Raw genomic sequence first — 16,246 nt, 5'->3', positions numbered from 1 at the left:
TGTATAAATGTATAAAGTGAAATATATAACACGGCAATTAAATATTTTATTAAAATAAATGGCAAAAAAATGGTATAACAATTTTGAAAATAGCACTTTTACAAATGTTGAATTCATTTATATGTTACAGTAAATGTATAAAATAAATAAAATGTTAATCTGATAATACTTATTGTGTATATAATCGTTTGTGTCACACAAATCTCATAATATAAAATTACCAATCGTTACCATCCTCAAAATCATCATCTTTATTCTTCAAAGTTGAGAATAAGACATCTCTGATCTTGGGTCGAGGGTCCTCTGTAATTTTTGTTGGTATTGCCTCTTCTTGTCCCAACATCCATTCTAATTCTATAAAACAATAAATAGAGATTCAAAATCATTTTATGAGAATTATCCTCTCTAGATTATTTGAGATATATCACCTTCTTCAGACAATTTCATGCCACGGAATTCAATTGATCCAATAATTTGTTTCACCATATTTCCATTATAATAAATGAATATTGTAGGAAGATTGCTGTCAGGCCAGTTGGGAATACATGTGGTAGAGATACTTTTCAAAAACTTTGTGGTAGGAAATTTTCTTGCTAAACTGGCAAGGTATTGATTGACTAGAGTACAGAGTGGAATGCTATATGAGAAACATATACTCGATTAATATTCTCACTCTATAATGTTCATTGTAAAAGCTATTGTTCTTGCATACCCAGATTTATAAAGATGTAGAACAACCCATACATCCTCTCCAGCTTTATTAATTTCTTGAACATAATCTTCCGCAGATATTTCTCGTACTTCTCCATATTTGGATTTGTTTGCTAATTCCTTCATCTCTGCTATCCTCTTTTGCCGATATTCCTCCAGAATCCGTTCATCCTCTTCGTCTTCCAGTTCATCTAACTCGTCCAAAGTTTTTTTTTCTAAATTGTTAAAAACTATAACCAAAAATAATAATATATTGATAAAAATTATTTAAAAAGTAATATAATTTTTTGGGGAATTAAGAAACAATTACTGCGTCCTGATTTTTCATCTATAGTACTCTCCAAGAGATTTACTATTTGATCTTCAGTAACTTCTTGCTCTTTCTTCTTTTCAGGTATAATACCCTTCCTTCTGAGAATATCATTCCATTCGGTATCTTCATTTGGATCTTGCTAAAATAGAAAAATAAATCTGAAGTCACCCAACGAATAATATAAAATATATCTGAATTTGTTTACTATGTTATATAACACATTTTATTTAAAAATCTAAATAGGGATGAAACGTTTTTTGCCTACAGTCATATTACCATATAAGGACTCACGCGTGACTAACCATAACCTCCTGAAACGCTTCAATTTTTGCTAGCACTTACCATTTTAAAAAGCGGATATTAAATATTTCTATCTCAATTTTGTTTGAAATTGATTATATTTTATATTTTTTTTATATATACATTCTTGTGAATGTACACAAAAAGACAGTTATAACGCGAGAAACGGTGCAAAAATAACGGGAAAGAACAACAACGACAGCTGATGCCGATTGTGCTGATGCTGATTTCTGATTTATTTTGCACTCCAAGCCTGCGTTCGGAAATCATATTGGCCGCGATCAGCAAAGAAAACCGTTAAGTAACAATTGAACGTGATTGGCTCTTACTTTTAGAACCAACAAATCAACGTCGAGTGTTGACAAGACAACTGAGTGTTTACCATAGACATAGTATATCTAGACCGAGTGTTGAGGAGTGGGAGCCGAGGTGCACGTAGAAAAGGACATACTCTGTTTCGTGACCCTTGCGTTCTCTCTCGCTCGCACGTAGCATGACGATAAAGAGCGCTATAAAAGAACTATATGAATTAAATAATTCGTGTAATTATCTTTAATGTTGTCAAAACGACCAGAAATATTAACATCCTTCAATTACCTGTGGGCTCACTTGATAGTCACAAAAATTTATCCAAGGCTGATGGCCTTTAATATTATATAGTATCTCGTCGGTGTTCGAATTATCTCATTTTGTATACATCATTAATGTATGCGAAAGATAGGATATCACACAGTTTGAATATTATAAAATAACTTTATTTATTGTATTCGTCATATAAGTAATGAAAATTGATATTAATAATATAATGATAATTCTGTCTTTTTCAGTTTCTTATATAATCTTTACAATGAAAATAAGAGATTATATAGATGAGAAAATCAAGAGAGCAATACGCGATTAATACTTTACAACCAATATTTTTGACACTTTTTTTGAAAATTGCATATCAGTCTTTGAATATTTTGCAACTTGTGATTAACATTCTAAATCTTTGCAATTAAAAATCTCTTTTGTTAACATTATACATACTATAATAAATATATCAAATATATGTATATTGTATATAACTTATGATAAAAATATATCCGTTTAATTAAATAATAAATGTGAACATATTAACAATCGTATATAAAATTGTGTAAATTAGATAATAAATGTGAACATAATAATTTGCATATATGATCAAACATGAATACAATTGAAATATATGTGTATGTGTATGTGAATTCTTAGTCAAAAGTTGATTGTATATGTAACTGTTATATATTGTAACATGTAATAAGAAAAATAAGTGTCCTAAATAACATGTGCAATAAAATAAATTTTGATCAATTTACTAAAATACATTATAAAAATTGTCTATTTGTTTTCTTGACATGTTTCATTTGATTGTTGATTTTTTGTTTCTACAGGAAGCGCAAATGTAGCAATTGCAGCGCACAATGCGGTTGCTGCATAAATGGCCATAGCTCCCGTGATGGACCATTGTAAAAATACTTGCGCTATGTAAGGAGTGACCATAGCACCGATTCGCGCCATAGCACTGCATGCGCTTACACCTACGCTTCGTAAATGTGTGGGATATACTTCTGGTGTGTACACGTATGCGGCTTGAAATACACCGGCGATTAAACCTCTGGCTAGAAAAATGGCGATAGTCAACGCTGCTCTACTTAATAAGCAGGTCCTACTCAAGAAGCAAATCACCATAGCGAACATTATTAATTGACAGGCCATTGTTTTTCGTCTGCCTATTCTCTCGATCGCAAAGACGGTGGAGAAAATTCCGGGAAACTCTGCCAATGTTGTCCAAAGTAAATCAATATAGTCGCCACGTTGTAATCGACAATCGAGTTGACATGTATTCTCATCTTTGTTAGTGTCTTGTGTGCCACATTGCTCTGAGGACGTATGAAAAAGTTCAGTAGTCATTAACACCACTCCATAATAACAAAATGCTGTAATCATCCTGAAAAAAGTTAATGCAATAAATAATATATATGTCTCTAGTAAAATTAAAAAATATTTCTTAACTTTGTACATTATAATTTGTATTTACCATACAAGCCAGAGTAAAGCAGATGTTTTGCACATTTCTTTACTTAAGACATCCTTTAATCGACCATGATGAGCTTCATAAAATCGGTCCATAACTAATCTTCCTATAGGCAATGATTTTTTATTTTCTCTAGCTACGCGTTCCAATGTCGAAACTGCACGATCTGTTTTCCCAGTTGTCATATCGAATATTGTAGATTCTGGTAGCCACTGCAAATTTGTATCACTATTTGATATAACCCACATTTTTAAACAATTACTAAGAAATTTATCAAATTTCCTAAGACAAATTAATATATATATATATAATATACATTAAAAATATTTATAAATCTATACACACCGGCGATATTACAGCAAATATAAATAATGGAATGGATGATAATATAAGAAGCCATCTCCATCCAAGATTGGGCATAACGATTAACGCAATTGCCACTTCAAAACAAGCCCCGAGAGCCCAAAAACACTGCAATGTAAATTTTTATTATAACGAGATAATATATTTAATAAATAATTTTAATCCCCTTCTTCTCCTTATAAACTCACATCTAGTAGAATAACACATCTTGCTCGTTGCTTTGCTGGTAAAAACTCTGCATATAATGTCACCCTGCAGAAAAAAATGTGTATCAATGATAATAACATATTACAAAGCAAACAAGTTGCTTGTTCTTAAGAAACTTACCAAATACTTACGATTGTGGTACACAACCAATAGCAAATCCTACAACTCCTCTAAGCAATAGAATCCAGAGAAAGTTTGGTGCAAATGAGCTTAGAAATGCATAGTAAGATAATAGCACTGCACACAAAGTTAAAGCTTGTTTACGGCCGTATCTGTCACTCAAATTATTCCAGAAAGTAGAACTTAGCATCATGCCAAGAAAGACCACCTAAAAAAATTTGGTTTCCAAAATAGTAAATTTTAATAATTGCTATATATATACATATATAAGAAGAATTATTAAATTATATTACTGTTGTGGTCAATGCTTGCTGATATCTAGAAATGCCCCAATCACAATGTAAGGATGGACTTAGGATACTTAGTATTGTAATCTCCATACTATCTACCATCCAACAAAGACCCGTGAATAAAGACAGTTTTACTTGAAATTTTCCAAACCCTAAGGTATTGATAGCTTGTATCACAGTGAATGTATCTGTGAATAAAATTTTTATATCACTTAATTATCATAAATCAGTTATATTACTTCACATTCATATCTTTTCTTATATTACTTTATGTTCACATAATATGTGTAGAATCTCTTTAAACATTATACAATATTTTATTTAATTACTGTATAAGATTTATGGAAATATACAGACCTATTTTCTTGGGTGCATGCATTTCTAACATATACTATTGTTAGAGACAATATCCTGTGTTATCAGTACAACTTAAGATAGTTATTAGTGAAACCAGATTCCCCAGTGTGTGTTATCTCATGCGATATGAAATATTTATACAGGATAGGTGTTCTTCATCGTTACACACATTAAAGTTAGGCAAATCTTTTTCTGTACAATTAAGAGAGATATAATTAATTAACAAATAATCATATTATAATCCATTATATACACTTTTATGCTGTTTATAACTTAATGTAACATACCATCTGGTATAACAACAACAGAAGAAAGTTCCATCGATCGTTCAGTATCATTTTCAAAACTCGTATGACAATTCGACGTAGTCTGAACGCAAACGTTTAATTCAGCGCCTTGTATTTCCTCCAATTGTCGATATCGTTCGTTCGATTTTTTATCTGGATTCGACATGGTTATGCGTTCAACATAAACATATACAAGTATTCGTTTTTATCGTTTTAGGTTAATGTTTTAATCGAGTGCAATGAATAAATGTATATGTTTAATTTAATCCGTTCATTTTTTTTAGATTTTAATAAAAATATATCCAATAATATTTTTATTTTTCGAATTTTTGCTTTAACACGTCAAAAGGCGTCGAATAAGTTTTTATTACATATGATTATGGTTGCGGTCGTGAGGAAGCTAGGAATCGAATATTTCGAAGAAGCATCGGCTGCATCGGGCGCGTTCAGCAGAGTAGAGAGAAACCTGAGAGGGGTCACGCCACCGTTTTTCATAAAACGTTTTTTCTAGCTGGTACAGTAGTGTCAACTAGATCCATTTTAAAACTAGCGGAACTACATTGCACGGGTGCGCGTCCGTCGGAGTATATATATGAGAGCGTGGTTGTGTTTGGAGGCTAGAATTTTTATAATCAAGTTTTGTAGAAGGAAGTAATCATAAAAAAATTATATTTTACAATGGATATGTCAGATATGTTGCTGGAGCCTAAATTAACGAATACGTCGCCAGATTTCGGTAAACCACCTGAAAAACAGAATAGTGTAAGTATATATTTTTTTTTATACAAAAATATAAATGATAATATATATATATATATATATATCATATGTACGCACGTGTCACACTCATATACACAGCACATCATACACTTTCTCTGATACGATTAAAATTATTTTCTTATAAATTATAATTTTACATTTTACATTGTTTTTTTTTTTAAGCAAGATTATATAAATACTATAATATCAAAAAATTAATATATATCATTATTATTCTATTCAGGATTTTTACTCATGTACTCATTACAGAAATGAATTACTTAAAAAAATTTACAACACTAGACAATTAATTTTTCTATTTGTTTTAGCTATTGCAATCTTTAGGTACACCACATATCGGATCTTTTAATTATATGCTGGAAGATGGTCTTTTTCAAACTATAAAAAACAGTACACCAGTATATTTAACTCTTCCTAATGGTGACAAAGTAGTTCTCTGGCTAGACGATATACAAATTTATAAGCCTACTGTACCTTCTAGTACAATTGGTGTGAAGAATGATAAAATATATCCAACAGAATGTCGTCAAAGAGGTGCTACTTATAAGGGTAAAATAACAGTGAGACTTGGATGGTCCATAAATGGTGAAGAGCAAGAAACTCTTGAGAAGGATTTAGGAGAAGTTCCAATTATGCTCAAGGTAAAATATAAAAGCCAGGATCTTACTAATTATTAATCAACAATTATTGTTAATAAATAAGTAGGTTTCTCACATATATACACACATTGAAAAAGATGAAATTATTACTCATAAGTACAGTAACTTTAGCAGAAAAGGATGATTTTTTTTGTCTTGATATATTTGTACTGACTGTACTTGCATTTATATTTGCATTTAGATTTCTTAAAGAAAATGAGCCAAAATTAACTTTTTCTTTTTTATATAATCTTTACAAAACAAAAAATAAATAATTGATATATATGACCAAAATGAGTAAAAGGAATAACAAATTGATTTCTCAATTTTCATTTTTTGACTATTAAATGTTGAATGCTCTTATTAATCTTTTTATGATAGTTCGTGTTTTAATATATTATATAATATATTATTTTTATGTTGAATTACAATTTATGAAAATATATATTTATAGTCTAATCGATGTCACTTAAATAAAATGAGTCCAAAGGAATTAGTTGCTCATAATGAACTTGAACAAGAATGGGGTGGGTACTTTATAATCAGAGGAATCGAACGACTTATACGCATGTTAATAATGACGAGACGAAACTATCCCATTGCTATAAAGAGACCAACCTGGAAAACTCGTGGGGAACAATTTAGCGATTTAGGTATTTTTTTGAGAAGTGTTCAAGAAGATAACACTGCCACTGTATGTATACTTAAACAGAAATATTTTGTTGACTCTTCCATATGTATTTTATATGAGAGAGATTGTGTATATATAAATATATAAATCGAAATATAAATATATATATAATATAAATACATTTTTTACAGAACAATACACTACATTATGTGAATGATGGTTCTGCAAAATTTGCTTTTACTCATAAAAAAACCACTTACTATATACCATTAATATTGCTGATAAAATGTTTGATAGATGTGACTGATGTATATATTTATAAAACATTAATTGCTGGATGTGAAAATGATCTCTATTATAGTAATAGTGTTACGAATATGTTACGTGCTTTGCATGAAGAAGGTTTACATTGGCATGAACAATGTAAAGCATATGTAGGAAAAATATTCAAAGTTAAATTTTCTGAATTGCCTGCAGATGCAACTGACATAGACGTCTGTAATTACATTCTTAAGTGAGAATTAGTTTGCATTTTATTAAATTATCTGTTTCTTTTTTCTTGTATAATTCATTATAAGTTTTAATTTTATTTATTATATATTCATTTATGTATAGGTATTGCGTCGCCATTCATCTTGATGAACCTATCGATAAATTTCATTTACTTGTATTCATGACTAAAAAATTGTTTGCTCTTGCTGGCAACAAATGCGCCGTCGAAGGTGCGGATTCTGTAATGATGCAAGAATGTTTGCTAGGTGGGCACTTATATCTGCAAGTTCTTAAAGAGAAATTATGGTCGTGGCTGACAAGTGTCAAATACCATATACTCAAACGTGCCAAAAGTGCTGGTAATAGATACATCTTAACCGTACGTAAGTATTTTATCTGTAAGTTTGAACTCTTGTAAGAATAAAGCCAAGTATATATATGTGATTGGTCTTCTTACCTATTTAGAAGAAATGTTGAATGTCACCAAATTTCGGAGCAACATTGATGCACAAATGGAATATTTCTTGTCCACTGGAAGCATAAAGTCATCCACTGGTCTAGGTCTCATGCAAAACTCTGGTCTTACAATTGTTGTGGAAAATATCAACAGGATGCGATATATGAGTCATTTTCGTGCGATACATAGAGGCGCATTCTTCCAAAATATGAGGACTACTGAAGTTAGACGATTGTTGCCTGATGCATGGGGTAATTAATAATCCCGTTATAGATTTTCTACAACAATAGAGAATATTAGAGATGCTGAAAAAAGATATGATTAGAAATAAAAATACAAGTAATGATTCATAATCTTTTTTCGGCAATTATATATTATAATATAATTACAATCATAATTACTATAGTCTGATTAATAAAGTCAAAACATAAATATATTAATTATAATATTATTATATTATTTGTTCGCAGGATTTATTTGTCCAATACATACTCCAGATGGTGCTCCATGTGGATTGCTCAATCATTTGACAATGAATTGTATCGTCACAAAACATCCAAATCCAAAATTGAAAGCTGCTATACCTACAGTATTGGTAGATCTTGGAATGATTCCATTATCTATCGCCGATAACTGGAAAAATTCATATAATGTCATGTTAGATGGAAAATTGATTGGCTTAATTGAGGATAAGATTATTAATAAAGTAGTTCACAAACTGAGATTGCTTAAGATAAAGGGCAAAGAAGTAAGTTAAGAGTGCAATGTCTGATGATTTAATTTATAATTACATATATATTGATGAAACATTTTATCTTCAGATACCATCAACATTAGAAATTGCACTTGTACCAAAGAAGAAAGTTCCAGCTCAATATCCCGGATTATTTTTATTTACTAGTGCAGCTAGAATGATGAGACCGGTGATAAATCTAGCTGTGCAAGAGATTGAACTTGTTGGAACATTTGAGCAAATTTATATGGATGTTTGTGTGGTTCCTGAAGAAGCCTACAAAGAGGTAAATATACATCATGTTTTTTGGATTATTTTTGTGGTCTTTTTATCTAATGATAAGAAAAAAAAAACTTTATTCTTTCTTATTAGTTAACGACTCATCAAGAAGTGAGTCAGACAACCATCTTCAGCAACTTAGCTAAACTTATCCCATTGCCAGATTGTAATCAGAGTCCAAGAAACATGTATCAATGTCAGGTAAATTTTTTTATACTTACAGTGAGATAATTAATATCTTCGCATTAGTATATACAACATTGTTTTACTAAAAATAATAATTTATAATTAACAATGATGCAATAGTATCATAATCATTCATAGAGATTTAAATAAAAACTGTTCCAAATTGCATTTATAGACTTATAGACTACAAATATGTTAATAATGCAAGTGAAAATATTTACCAATATTTTCTCGATCTTGTAGATGGGTAAGCAAACAATGGGAACACCATGTTACAATTGGCAACAACAGTCGCAAACAAAAATGTACAGATTACAAACGCCCGCTGCGCCTCTCTTTAGGCCAGTACATTATGATAATATTAATATGGATGATTTTGCGATGGGTACCAATGCAATAATTGCTGTTATCTCATATACGGTAAGTGTTATTTAGTTTCTAGTATCAAAGATTTGGTTCAAAAATTATTCGCTATTCTATTTCTTATCGTTGATAATCGGATATGCAGGGATACGATATGGAAGATGCAATGGTTATCAACAAAGCGTCTTATGAACGCGGTTTTGGACACGGAACGGTCTACAAGTCTGAATTTGTTGAATTGAATGATAAGAAGAGTTATTTCGCCCGCAATCCGGACAAGCCTGGACTCGAGAAAACATTAGATATTGATGGTTTACCTATTATAGGTGCCTCTATCAAAGAGGGTGACCCATATTATTGGTAAGTAATCCTTTTAATTTTGATATATCTTCAATTTTTTATTTCAAAAACTCATTGAATCTATGCATTTGACAGTTATTATGATGCTGATAATACTAACTATGTCACTGGAAATTATAAAGGCACAGAAAACACTTACATTGACAGTGTGAAATTATGTGGAACATTTAGCAGTCAAGAACCTCGAAAAGCATGCATTACATTCCGTATTCCTGTTAGTACACTATATATATATATATATATATATATGTATGTGTGTATGTGTGTGTAAAACAATACGCGTTTTTTAAATGCATTAAATTTTCAGAGGAATCCTATCGTTGGAGATAAATTTGCGTCAAGGGCGGGACAAAAAGGGATTCTTTCGCGGCTATATCCTGTTGAGGATTTACCATTTACAGAAACCGGGATGGTCCCCGACATTATTTTCAATCCGCACGGGTTTCCAAGCCGTATGACAATAGGTGAGTTGGAACCACAGACTTTTATATATTATAGAAGAACTAGATTTCTATATATTATATAGAAGTCTGTGACTGGAACACAAGTGCATTTTACTCTATCGTTTAAATTATCTGTACTATGATAACAGAAATTTTGATATAATAAATTTTTCAATTCGAGCTTAGCGTAAATATATTTATAATATTAAAAACTATATATACATATATATATATATATATTTTACAAAATAGATTATCAAAAAACTACGAGTGTAATTTTTCATTGCTTTCCATCACAGCTATGATGATCGAAGTAATGGCCGGAAAGTCAGCGGCTGTGCATGGACTAGTTCATGATGCTACACCCTTTAGATTCGATGAGGAAAACACAGCCATAGACTACTTTGGGAAGTTATTGGAACTTGGTGGCTATAATTATTACGGAACTGAAAGAATGTATTCGGGCATATATGGATGCGAGATGGAAGCTAGCATTTTCTTTGGTATGGTCCATTATCAAAGATTGCGACATATGGTCTCTGACAAGTGGCAGGTAATTAAATTATGTAAATTTTTGTTCAGTAAAGAAAGATTTACTTTCTATTCTGTTTTGCGTTCTTATTTATCATTTAAATAGCGTTTTTGTCACGTGTTTCTATTCATCTTCTTTTTTCCTATGTATAATTTGAAATTCGATAAGCCGTTCAATTTTGTTAAATTATAATGAGAACAGAATATAATATATATTTCTCTCGTTTCCAGGTAAGAAGCACCGGACCAATCGACCTATTAACGAGGCAACCCATTAAAGGTCGTCGACGGGGCGGCGGTGTTCGATTCGGAGAGATGGAACGAGATGCTCTGATCTCTCATGGTTGCTCGTATCTTCTTCAAGATCGTCTATTTCATTGTTCTGATAAAATGACGGTAAGCGATAAGAGATATTATCTTCTTTAATATTTTAATATATGCCAATGTTTACAATACGTACTGATTAAATGTTATTTATTTATACAAAGTGTGTATTTGAGAAATTTCTTGATTATAATCAATCTTTATTTATAGACCTTAGCATGCCAAAAATGCGGTTCACTACTCGGACCGGAATTAATCATGAACAGTAGACATGACGAGGACGATAAAAAATGCCGTTTGTGCGGCGAAGAAGACAATGTGAATGAGATCGAGATACCATATATCTTTAGATTTCTTCTAATACAATTGGCGTCTTGCAATATTAACATTAAACTGAAATTTAAAAAAGTTTAAGCAATCGCGAAGATATGTATGTTTTTTTAGATCAAGTGTACAGTTTTCTTCAACAGAATAAAAGTTTATTTTCTCTAACATTCCAGAGAACAGATATTATACATAAGACTAAAATATATTACACGTGACGGAATTCATTACATCGACGTTTATATATACATGAATAGATATATATATAATCAAGAATTATTTTACAAAATTGAATTGCACAAAAGAAAAATGGGGATTCGATTATATCTTCTCCTTTTTTACAATAATACAGAATGGAAGAGAATGTAAATATCTCGAATTATACAAGCGCTTTACGTAGCAGATGTAGATTTTGTCACGTGCGCAAATTCTCTATAATACTCTTATATATTTTCTTCAAACAGAAAAAATCGTGATTTATGCAAGTTGTACTAATATTCAGGCTTTTGCCGGCACTTGAGCTCCAGGTTTGTTAGTGGACGCCCCAGATGCACCTGTTTCTTTCTCTAATTGCTTTCCAAGGTATTCCCTAAAAAGTGAGAAATTTACGAAGTAGTTATGAAATTTTTACATATAGACATTAAACAATAAAATTTATACACAGGTGTGGAAAATAATTTTAAAAAAATTAATTTTTTATTTTAACAAAAAAGTCAATCTTAACAAAAATAGTAAGAAATATACAAGGAAAATTTTTAACATTCCATAACTTACCAATTATGTACCATAAGTTTTTGTACTGCAAGAAGAGCCTCGTATCTAACATTAGGATCCTCATGCCCGAGAAGTTGCATTACACGTTGCTTTCCGCCAAGTTGTTCAATTATGCTGAAATACACAAGACATTATTTCAACAAAAAGTTGCAATTTTAAATGTTCTCAAATAATCAAAATAAGCGTATGAAATAGAATAAAATATGAGCATGCTTCTCTATAATATATAAACGTATCTCTATAACATATAACGTACTGTTTGCCACGTGGATAATGACGCACGTATTCACCAATATCGAAACTAGCCACACTGAGGACGAGAGGATCTTTGCTGGTTTCTAATAAATGAACGAGGATACGCAAGAGCTCGTAATTCTTCTCATTGAGACGGCTGGCATTCTCGCGCCAAAACTTGCCCGATTTGTGAACAGGAGACCATTCCAGACGACCAGACTTCACTTCCGTTGAATATTCGTCAAACGAACTTAGATCTTGCACGGACGCTTGCAATTTGTCGTTAAGGAACTCGATGTCATCAATTATGTCTTCGTCGTCAAATTTCCGTTGACATAGTATCGAAAGCTGTTTTAATACCTTGCATTGCACCATAGCAATGCAATGTTCCTTAGCCACTTGCCCGTCTTCTACTTTTTCGATTAAATTCTGTAATAATATAAAAAAATATAATATATAAAAAAAATGTGCAGGCAATGTAATATATACATAATTCTACATTACGCTCGGTTCCTTTTATTCTTCGACATTCTAACTTACCCTGAATACTGCAAGTATAATACGTGTTACTTTTTCTTTGACCGAATCGCTAAGTATATCGGCAAGGATGGGTATGACATTGAACCTATAATATTACATAATTTTAGATATTATTAGTTATACTGAACATTATGAGTATTTTTAATATAATGTATACCAAATAAGGAAGAGAGAGAGAAGGAGAGTTACTCACTTGTTCATTTTTTCTGCCAGGAGAGGATTGAAAGTAAGTACCCACAGACAGAAAATAAGTTGATATTGCACTTGGAAGTTTACTCTTCCAGAAAGAACACTGAGAAGAGTTGAAATACCATCAACTGATACGAACGCAAAGCGATATTCGTCTATACGAAGCATCATTTGTAGACAACGTGCCACTGATTGGATGTACTCGTTATTCTAAATCAAAGAAATATCATGTGTATATCTTCTATGTTCTCCGGATAAAAAAGATAAAATATAAAACAAGAAAATAAATGTCTTTTTAATTTCAAAAATAATATTTAATCAATGTGTTGCTACATGCAAAAATATGATAGTAATTTGACATCTTATATATTTTACAGATATGTATATTATACATATATGATATAGATCTTATAAAAGATTTAGCATCTATTAATGGCATTTAAGTAAGAAAAATAGCATCTAAAATGTTAAAGAAATTTGCATTTGTAAACATGACATCCATAAAACAGGCTCTTCTAAAGCATAATTCATGCGCATTTGAAGTTTACTCATATATGTTTGAAGTTTATTAATCAATTTTATCCTAAATTTAAAAGATTCACGATTTAAGTATAATATAATATTATAACTATATATAATGTTAAACATCATAAGTCATCAGTGGTTTGTTTGTTGGCAATACATGATCTAAGAAAGTTGATAATACATGATCTACTATAATTTGTTTAGAATAATAAGTAATATTAATGTGAATAAGACATTACAAAACCAACCGGGTTGAGTAATTCATGCAGTTCATGGGCCTCCTTGGCCTGTTCCACAGCAATGTCTTGTTCTAGTCCCGCGTGCAAGCCTTTGTGATCCTGAAGGGCATCAAACTAAAACCCCATCTAATTTTTTATCTACACAAATTCTACTATAATTTTTAAAGAAATTTTTCGTATTTTAAGCTTATTTGCGTGAAGCAATAAATCTATATAATAATCAGTCATAGACAGTTTTATTGTTTTATTAAATTATTAATTATTTTAGTCTAGTTTTATTAATTATGTCTCTATTGTTAGTTTATAGTGTTAGTAAAATTTTTTTCAGAAACTATATATATATAAATTCTATAATTTGCAACTTATCATAATTATATATATTTATTGGAGAGGAGGGATTAGTGTATATAAAACAACTTTTTAAATAAATTATATAAAATAGTATTATATTAATGTTAATGTAGTAAATAAAGCAGTAAAATTTTTAATAAGAATGTCATATTCTTTTCAAATATAAATATCAGACGCATGATTATTGCTGTAGAAACCACCAAGTATATAATAAATTACCTAGATAACTAAATATTATGATATATAGATAACTTATGTTGCATGCGGCGCATTAGAATAAATTATTGTATCATCCAAAAGGTAAGCCAATACTATTAAAATAACAATATAAAAGTAATTACATATATTACAACACAAAGCAATATTACAGTAATATTACAGGAACCTTCAAGCAACTTGTTAATGAGATAAGCATATTTTTTACATATTCCAACAAAAATTAAATCATTCAAAAAATATATAACTGTATAAAATTCATACAAGCTCATGTAAAGAAAAAAAATCTTAGCAGTTGTGCAATTCAAATGGTCAGTATTAATGTAACTTTAAATCATGTCTGTGTCTTTTTAAGAATTAGCATTTTATATTGCAATATAAATATAATTGACAAATTATTAATTTGTAATTATTAAAATTACTATAATACTGAAACAAAGAGATAATATCATTGATGCAGTTTGAATTTTATCAGATTGACAGCCTTTTGACTTGCACAAGCTGTGATATAGCGATCTATCAAGATAAACTTACACTAAGTTTTAGTTGATCCTTGAGCCATGTTAAATAAAACTGTAGATCAGTTTTTTCCATGAGATCATGACTCCAGCAGGCTAACTTGGCTATAATGCGTGACGTCATATTCATTATAAAGCCATCTTGTCTATTCAACAGATTAAGGAATGGTCCCCAAACAGATTCTCGTTTTCGCGTAGAATGCTCACGAAAGATTTCCACACGACTCCGATCCTCCTATTAATAACAGTGCATTAAAATCTCAATTAATAAGGGTAGAATGGTCTCAACTAAGAATATTAATAAAAAGAATTTCATTTGTTTTACATAAAGAAAAATAAAAAAAGATGCATAACTATACCTGTAGCATATCATCAATCATAGTGAGAATGTATTGAATTGTTTGATCCTTCGAAACATGGCCAAGTAAATTAAGAAATGTTTTAGCTGCCTGATGTGGATTTTCCTTTAGCTTATTTTCTCTTGCCTTAGCATCACTTGTGTCAAAGGCTGCTATAAAATCATAGTCTTCTTTCCATATCATTTGTGATCTAAAAACATTAAATGTTCTTAAAATATTTCTTCTATAAATACTTTCATACTTTCATGCATCATCAAGTTTATATTATTAATTAATATATTTTGAAATTTTTAGATTTTTCAAGAATAATTTATAAGTACTTACTGGTAATATGAGTACCAATTAATTCGTTGATTCCTAATATCAGCAGCTTGCTGTTGGAGCACGCTTGTAGCTGCCAGCATATCTGCAAGATCAATGTATAAATGTTACAAAAAAAAAAAATGACAGAATATCAAAATCTTTTATTATAATTTAGAACACATCTCACTATCCTAATAGTGTAACAATATAATTATTAATAAATAAAAACAGAGATATTACTGGGAGGGGCACTCTGTCAAATAGAATCTCTATTAAGTATACGGAATTACCAATTTTTTCATCTGGCAATGCCGGTATAATCTGTTTAATATTTGCACGATCCACCATGATTGTTATCGAAATTTTGTATTAATTTATACAGAAATTATTTCGTTTGGAATATTAGACTTCTGATCTTTTTTCCTTCTTCGTTTTCTTCAGCTGTTCGATCAC

General features: G+C 30.4%; 4 protein-coding genes across 7 annotated transcripts; 1 reads left to right on the top strand and 3 right to left on the bottom strand.

Moving 5' to 3' along the window:
- Window positions 1-87: 87 nt before the first annotated feature.
- On the bottom strand, window positions 88-1,523 carry Viaf (viral IAP-associated factor). Its single transcript, XM_070311121.1, has 5 exons — window positions 1,367-1,523; window positions 1,022-1,163; window positions 713-941; window positions 429-637; window positions 88-354 (listed from the first exon to the last, which is right to left on the bottom strand). Exons 1-5 carry the CDS (start codon window positions 1,367-1,369, stop codon window positions 218-220), a joined length of 720 nt encoding a protein of 239 aa, XP_070167222.1. The 5' UTR covers window positions 1,370-1,523; the 3' UTR covers window positions 88-217.
- An 830-nt stretch (window positions 1,524-2,353) lies between these two features.
- On the bottom strand, window positions 2,354-5,411 carry LOC138941474 (synaptic vesicle 2-related protein). 2 transcript variants are annotated; one of them, XM_070311178.1, is made up of 8 exons: window positions 5,005-5,094; window positions 4,718-4,909; window positions 4,364-4,548; window positions 4,082-4,278; window positions 3,932-3,995; window positions 3,726-3,851; window positions 3,384-3,592; window positions 2,357-3,293 (listed from the first exon to the last, which is right to left on the bottom strand). In XM_070311178.1, exons 2-8 carry the CDS (start codon window positions 4,746-4,748, stop codon window positions 2,684-2,686), a joined length of 1,422 nt encoding a protein of 473 aa, XP_070167279.1. In that variant the 5' UTR covers window positions 4,749-4,909; window positions 5,005-5,094; the 3' UTR covers window positions 2,357-2,683. The 2 variants fall into 2 exon arrangements, with proteins under 2 accessions (XP_070167278.1, XP_070167279.1); XM_070311177.1 differs by lacking the exon at window positions 4,718-4,909 and having other exon boundaries at window positions 2,354-3,293; window positions 5,005-5,411.
- A 167-nt stretch (window positions 5,412-5,578) lies between these two features.
- Window positions 5,579-11,713, top strand: Rpi135 (RNA polymerase I subunit Rpl135). Its single transcript, XM_070311197.1, has 16 exons — window positions 5,579-5,766; window positions 6,093-6,425; window positions 6,877-7,116; window positions 7,245-7,567; window positions 7,669-7,928; window positions 8,011-8,253; window positions 8,473-8,750; window positions 8,824-9,021; window positions 9,108-9,215; window positions 9,444-9,620; window positions 9,709-9,923; window positions 9,999-10,137; window positions 10,231-10,387; window positions 10,666-10,919; window positions 11,129-11,293; window positions 11,432-11,713. The coding sequence occupies exons 1-16, from the start codon at window positions 5,683-5,685 to the stop codon at window positions 11,633-11,635; spliced, it is 3,378 nt and encodes a 1,125-aa protein (XP_070167298.1). The 5' UTR covers window positions 5,579-5,682; the 3' UTR covers window positions 11,636-11,713.
- A 12-nt stretch (window positions 11,714-11,725) lies between these two features.
- Vhasfd (V-type proton ATPase subunit VhaSFD) lies at window positions 11,726-16,246 on the bottom strand. Of its 3 annotated transcripts, none has more exons than XM_070311199.1 (10): window positions 16,084-16,246; window positions 15,815-15,896; window positions 15,491-15,680; window positions 15,148-15,366; window positions 14,056-14,145; window positions 13,287-13,492; window positions 13,094-13,178; window positions 12,576-12,982; window positions 12,320-12,433; window positions 11,726-12,134 (listed from the first exon to the last, which is right to left on the bottom strand). In XM_070311199.1, the coding sequence occupies exons 1-10, from the start codon at window positions 16,139-16,141 to the stop codon at window positions 12,044-12,046; spliced, it is 1,542 nt and encodes a 513-aa protein (XP_070167300.1). In that variant the 5' UTR covers window positions 16,142-16,246; the 3' UTR covers window positions 11,726-12,043. The 3 variants fall into 3 exon arrangements, with proteins under 3 accessions (XP_070167300.1, XP_070167299.1, XP_070167302.1); XM_070311198.1 differs by having other exon boundaries at window positions 11,727-12,134; window positions 14,056-14,160; XM_070311201.1 differs by lacking the exon at window positions 14,056-14,145 and having other exon boundaries at window positions 11,727-12,134.

The sequence above is a fragment of the Polyergus mexicanus genome, unplaced genomic scaffold (genome assembly GCF_030449975.1).
Source record: "Polyergus mexicanus isolate NDT 795.1 unplaced genomic scaffold, iyPolMexi1.0 SCAF_19, whole genome shotgun sequence".
Classification (NCBI taxonomy): domain Eukaryota; kingdom Metazoa; phylum Arthropoda; class Insecta; order Hymenoptera; family Formicidae; genus Polyergus; species Polyergus mexicanus.
This window is presented reverse-complemented; position numbering and strand designations above follow the sequence as displayed.

Excerpts from the sequence above, each read along its gene's own strand:
- Vhasfd (XM_070311198.1), bottom strand. The coding sequence starts at position 16,141 with ATGGTGGATCGTGCAAATATTAAACAGATTATACCGGCATTGCCAGAT. Across the intron at positions 15,681-15,814 it reads AATTGGTACTCATATTACCA|ATCACAAATGATATGGAAAG; the intron begins GTAAGTACTTAT and ends TAATGTTTTTAG. Across the intron at positions 12,983-13,093 it reads TTATACTTGCAGTATTCAGG|AATTTAATCGAAAAAGTAGA; the intron begins GTAAGTTAGAAT and ends ATATTATTACAG.
- LOC138941474 (XM_070311177.1), bottom strand. The coding sequence starts at position 5,170 with ATGTCGAATCCAGATAAAAAATCGAACGAACGATATCGACAATTGGAG. Across the intron at positions 4,549-5,004 it reads TGTTGTTGTTATACCAGATG|ATACATTCACTGTGATACAA; the intron begins GTATGTTACATT and ends TTTTATTCACAG. Across the intron at positions 4,279-4,363 it reads AGCAAGCATTGACCACAACA|GTGGTCTTTCTTGGCATGAT; the intron begins GTAATATAATTT and ends AAATTTTTTTAG.
- Viaf (XM_070311121.1), bottom strand. Across the intron at positions 638-712 it reads CTACATCTTTATAAATCTGG|CATTCCACTCTGTACTCTAG; the intron begins GTATGCAAGAAC and ends TTTCTCATATAG. Across the intron at positions 355-428 it reads CATGAAATTGTCTGAAGAAG|AATTAGAATGGATGTTGGGA; the intron begins GTGATATATCTC and ends ATTGTTTTATAG.
- Rpi135 (XM_070311197.1), top strand. The coding sequence starts at position 5,683 with ATGGATATGTCAGATATGTTGCTGGAGCCTAAATTAACGAATACGTCG. Across the intron at positions 6,426-6,876 it reads AAGTTCCAATTATGCTCAAG|TCTAATCGATGTCACTTAAA; the intron begins GTAAAATATAAA and ends ATATATTTATAG. Across the intron at positions 9,022-9,107 it reads CTGAAGAAGCCTACAAAGAG|TTAACGACTCATCAAGAAGT; the intron begins GTAAATATACAT and ends CTTTCTTATTAG.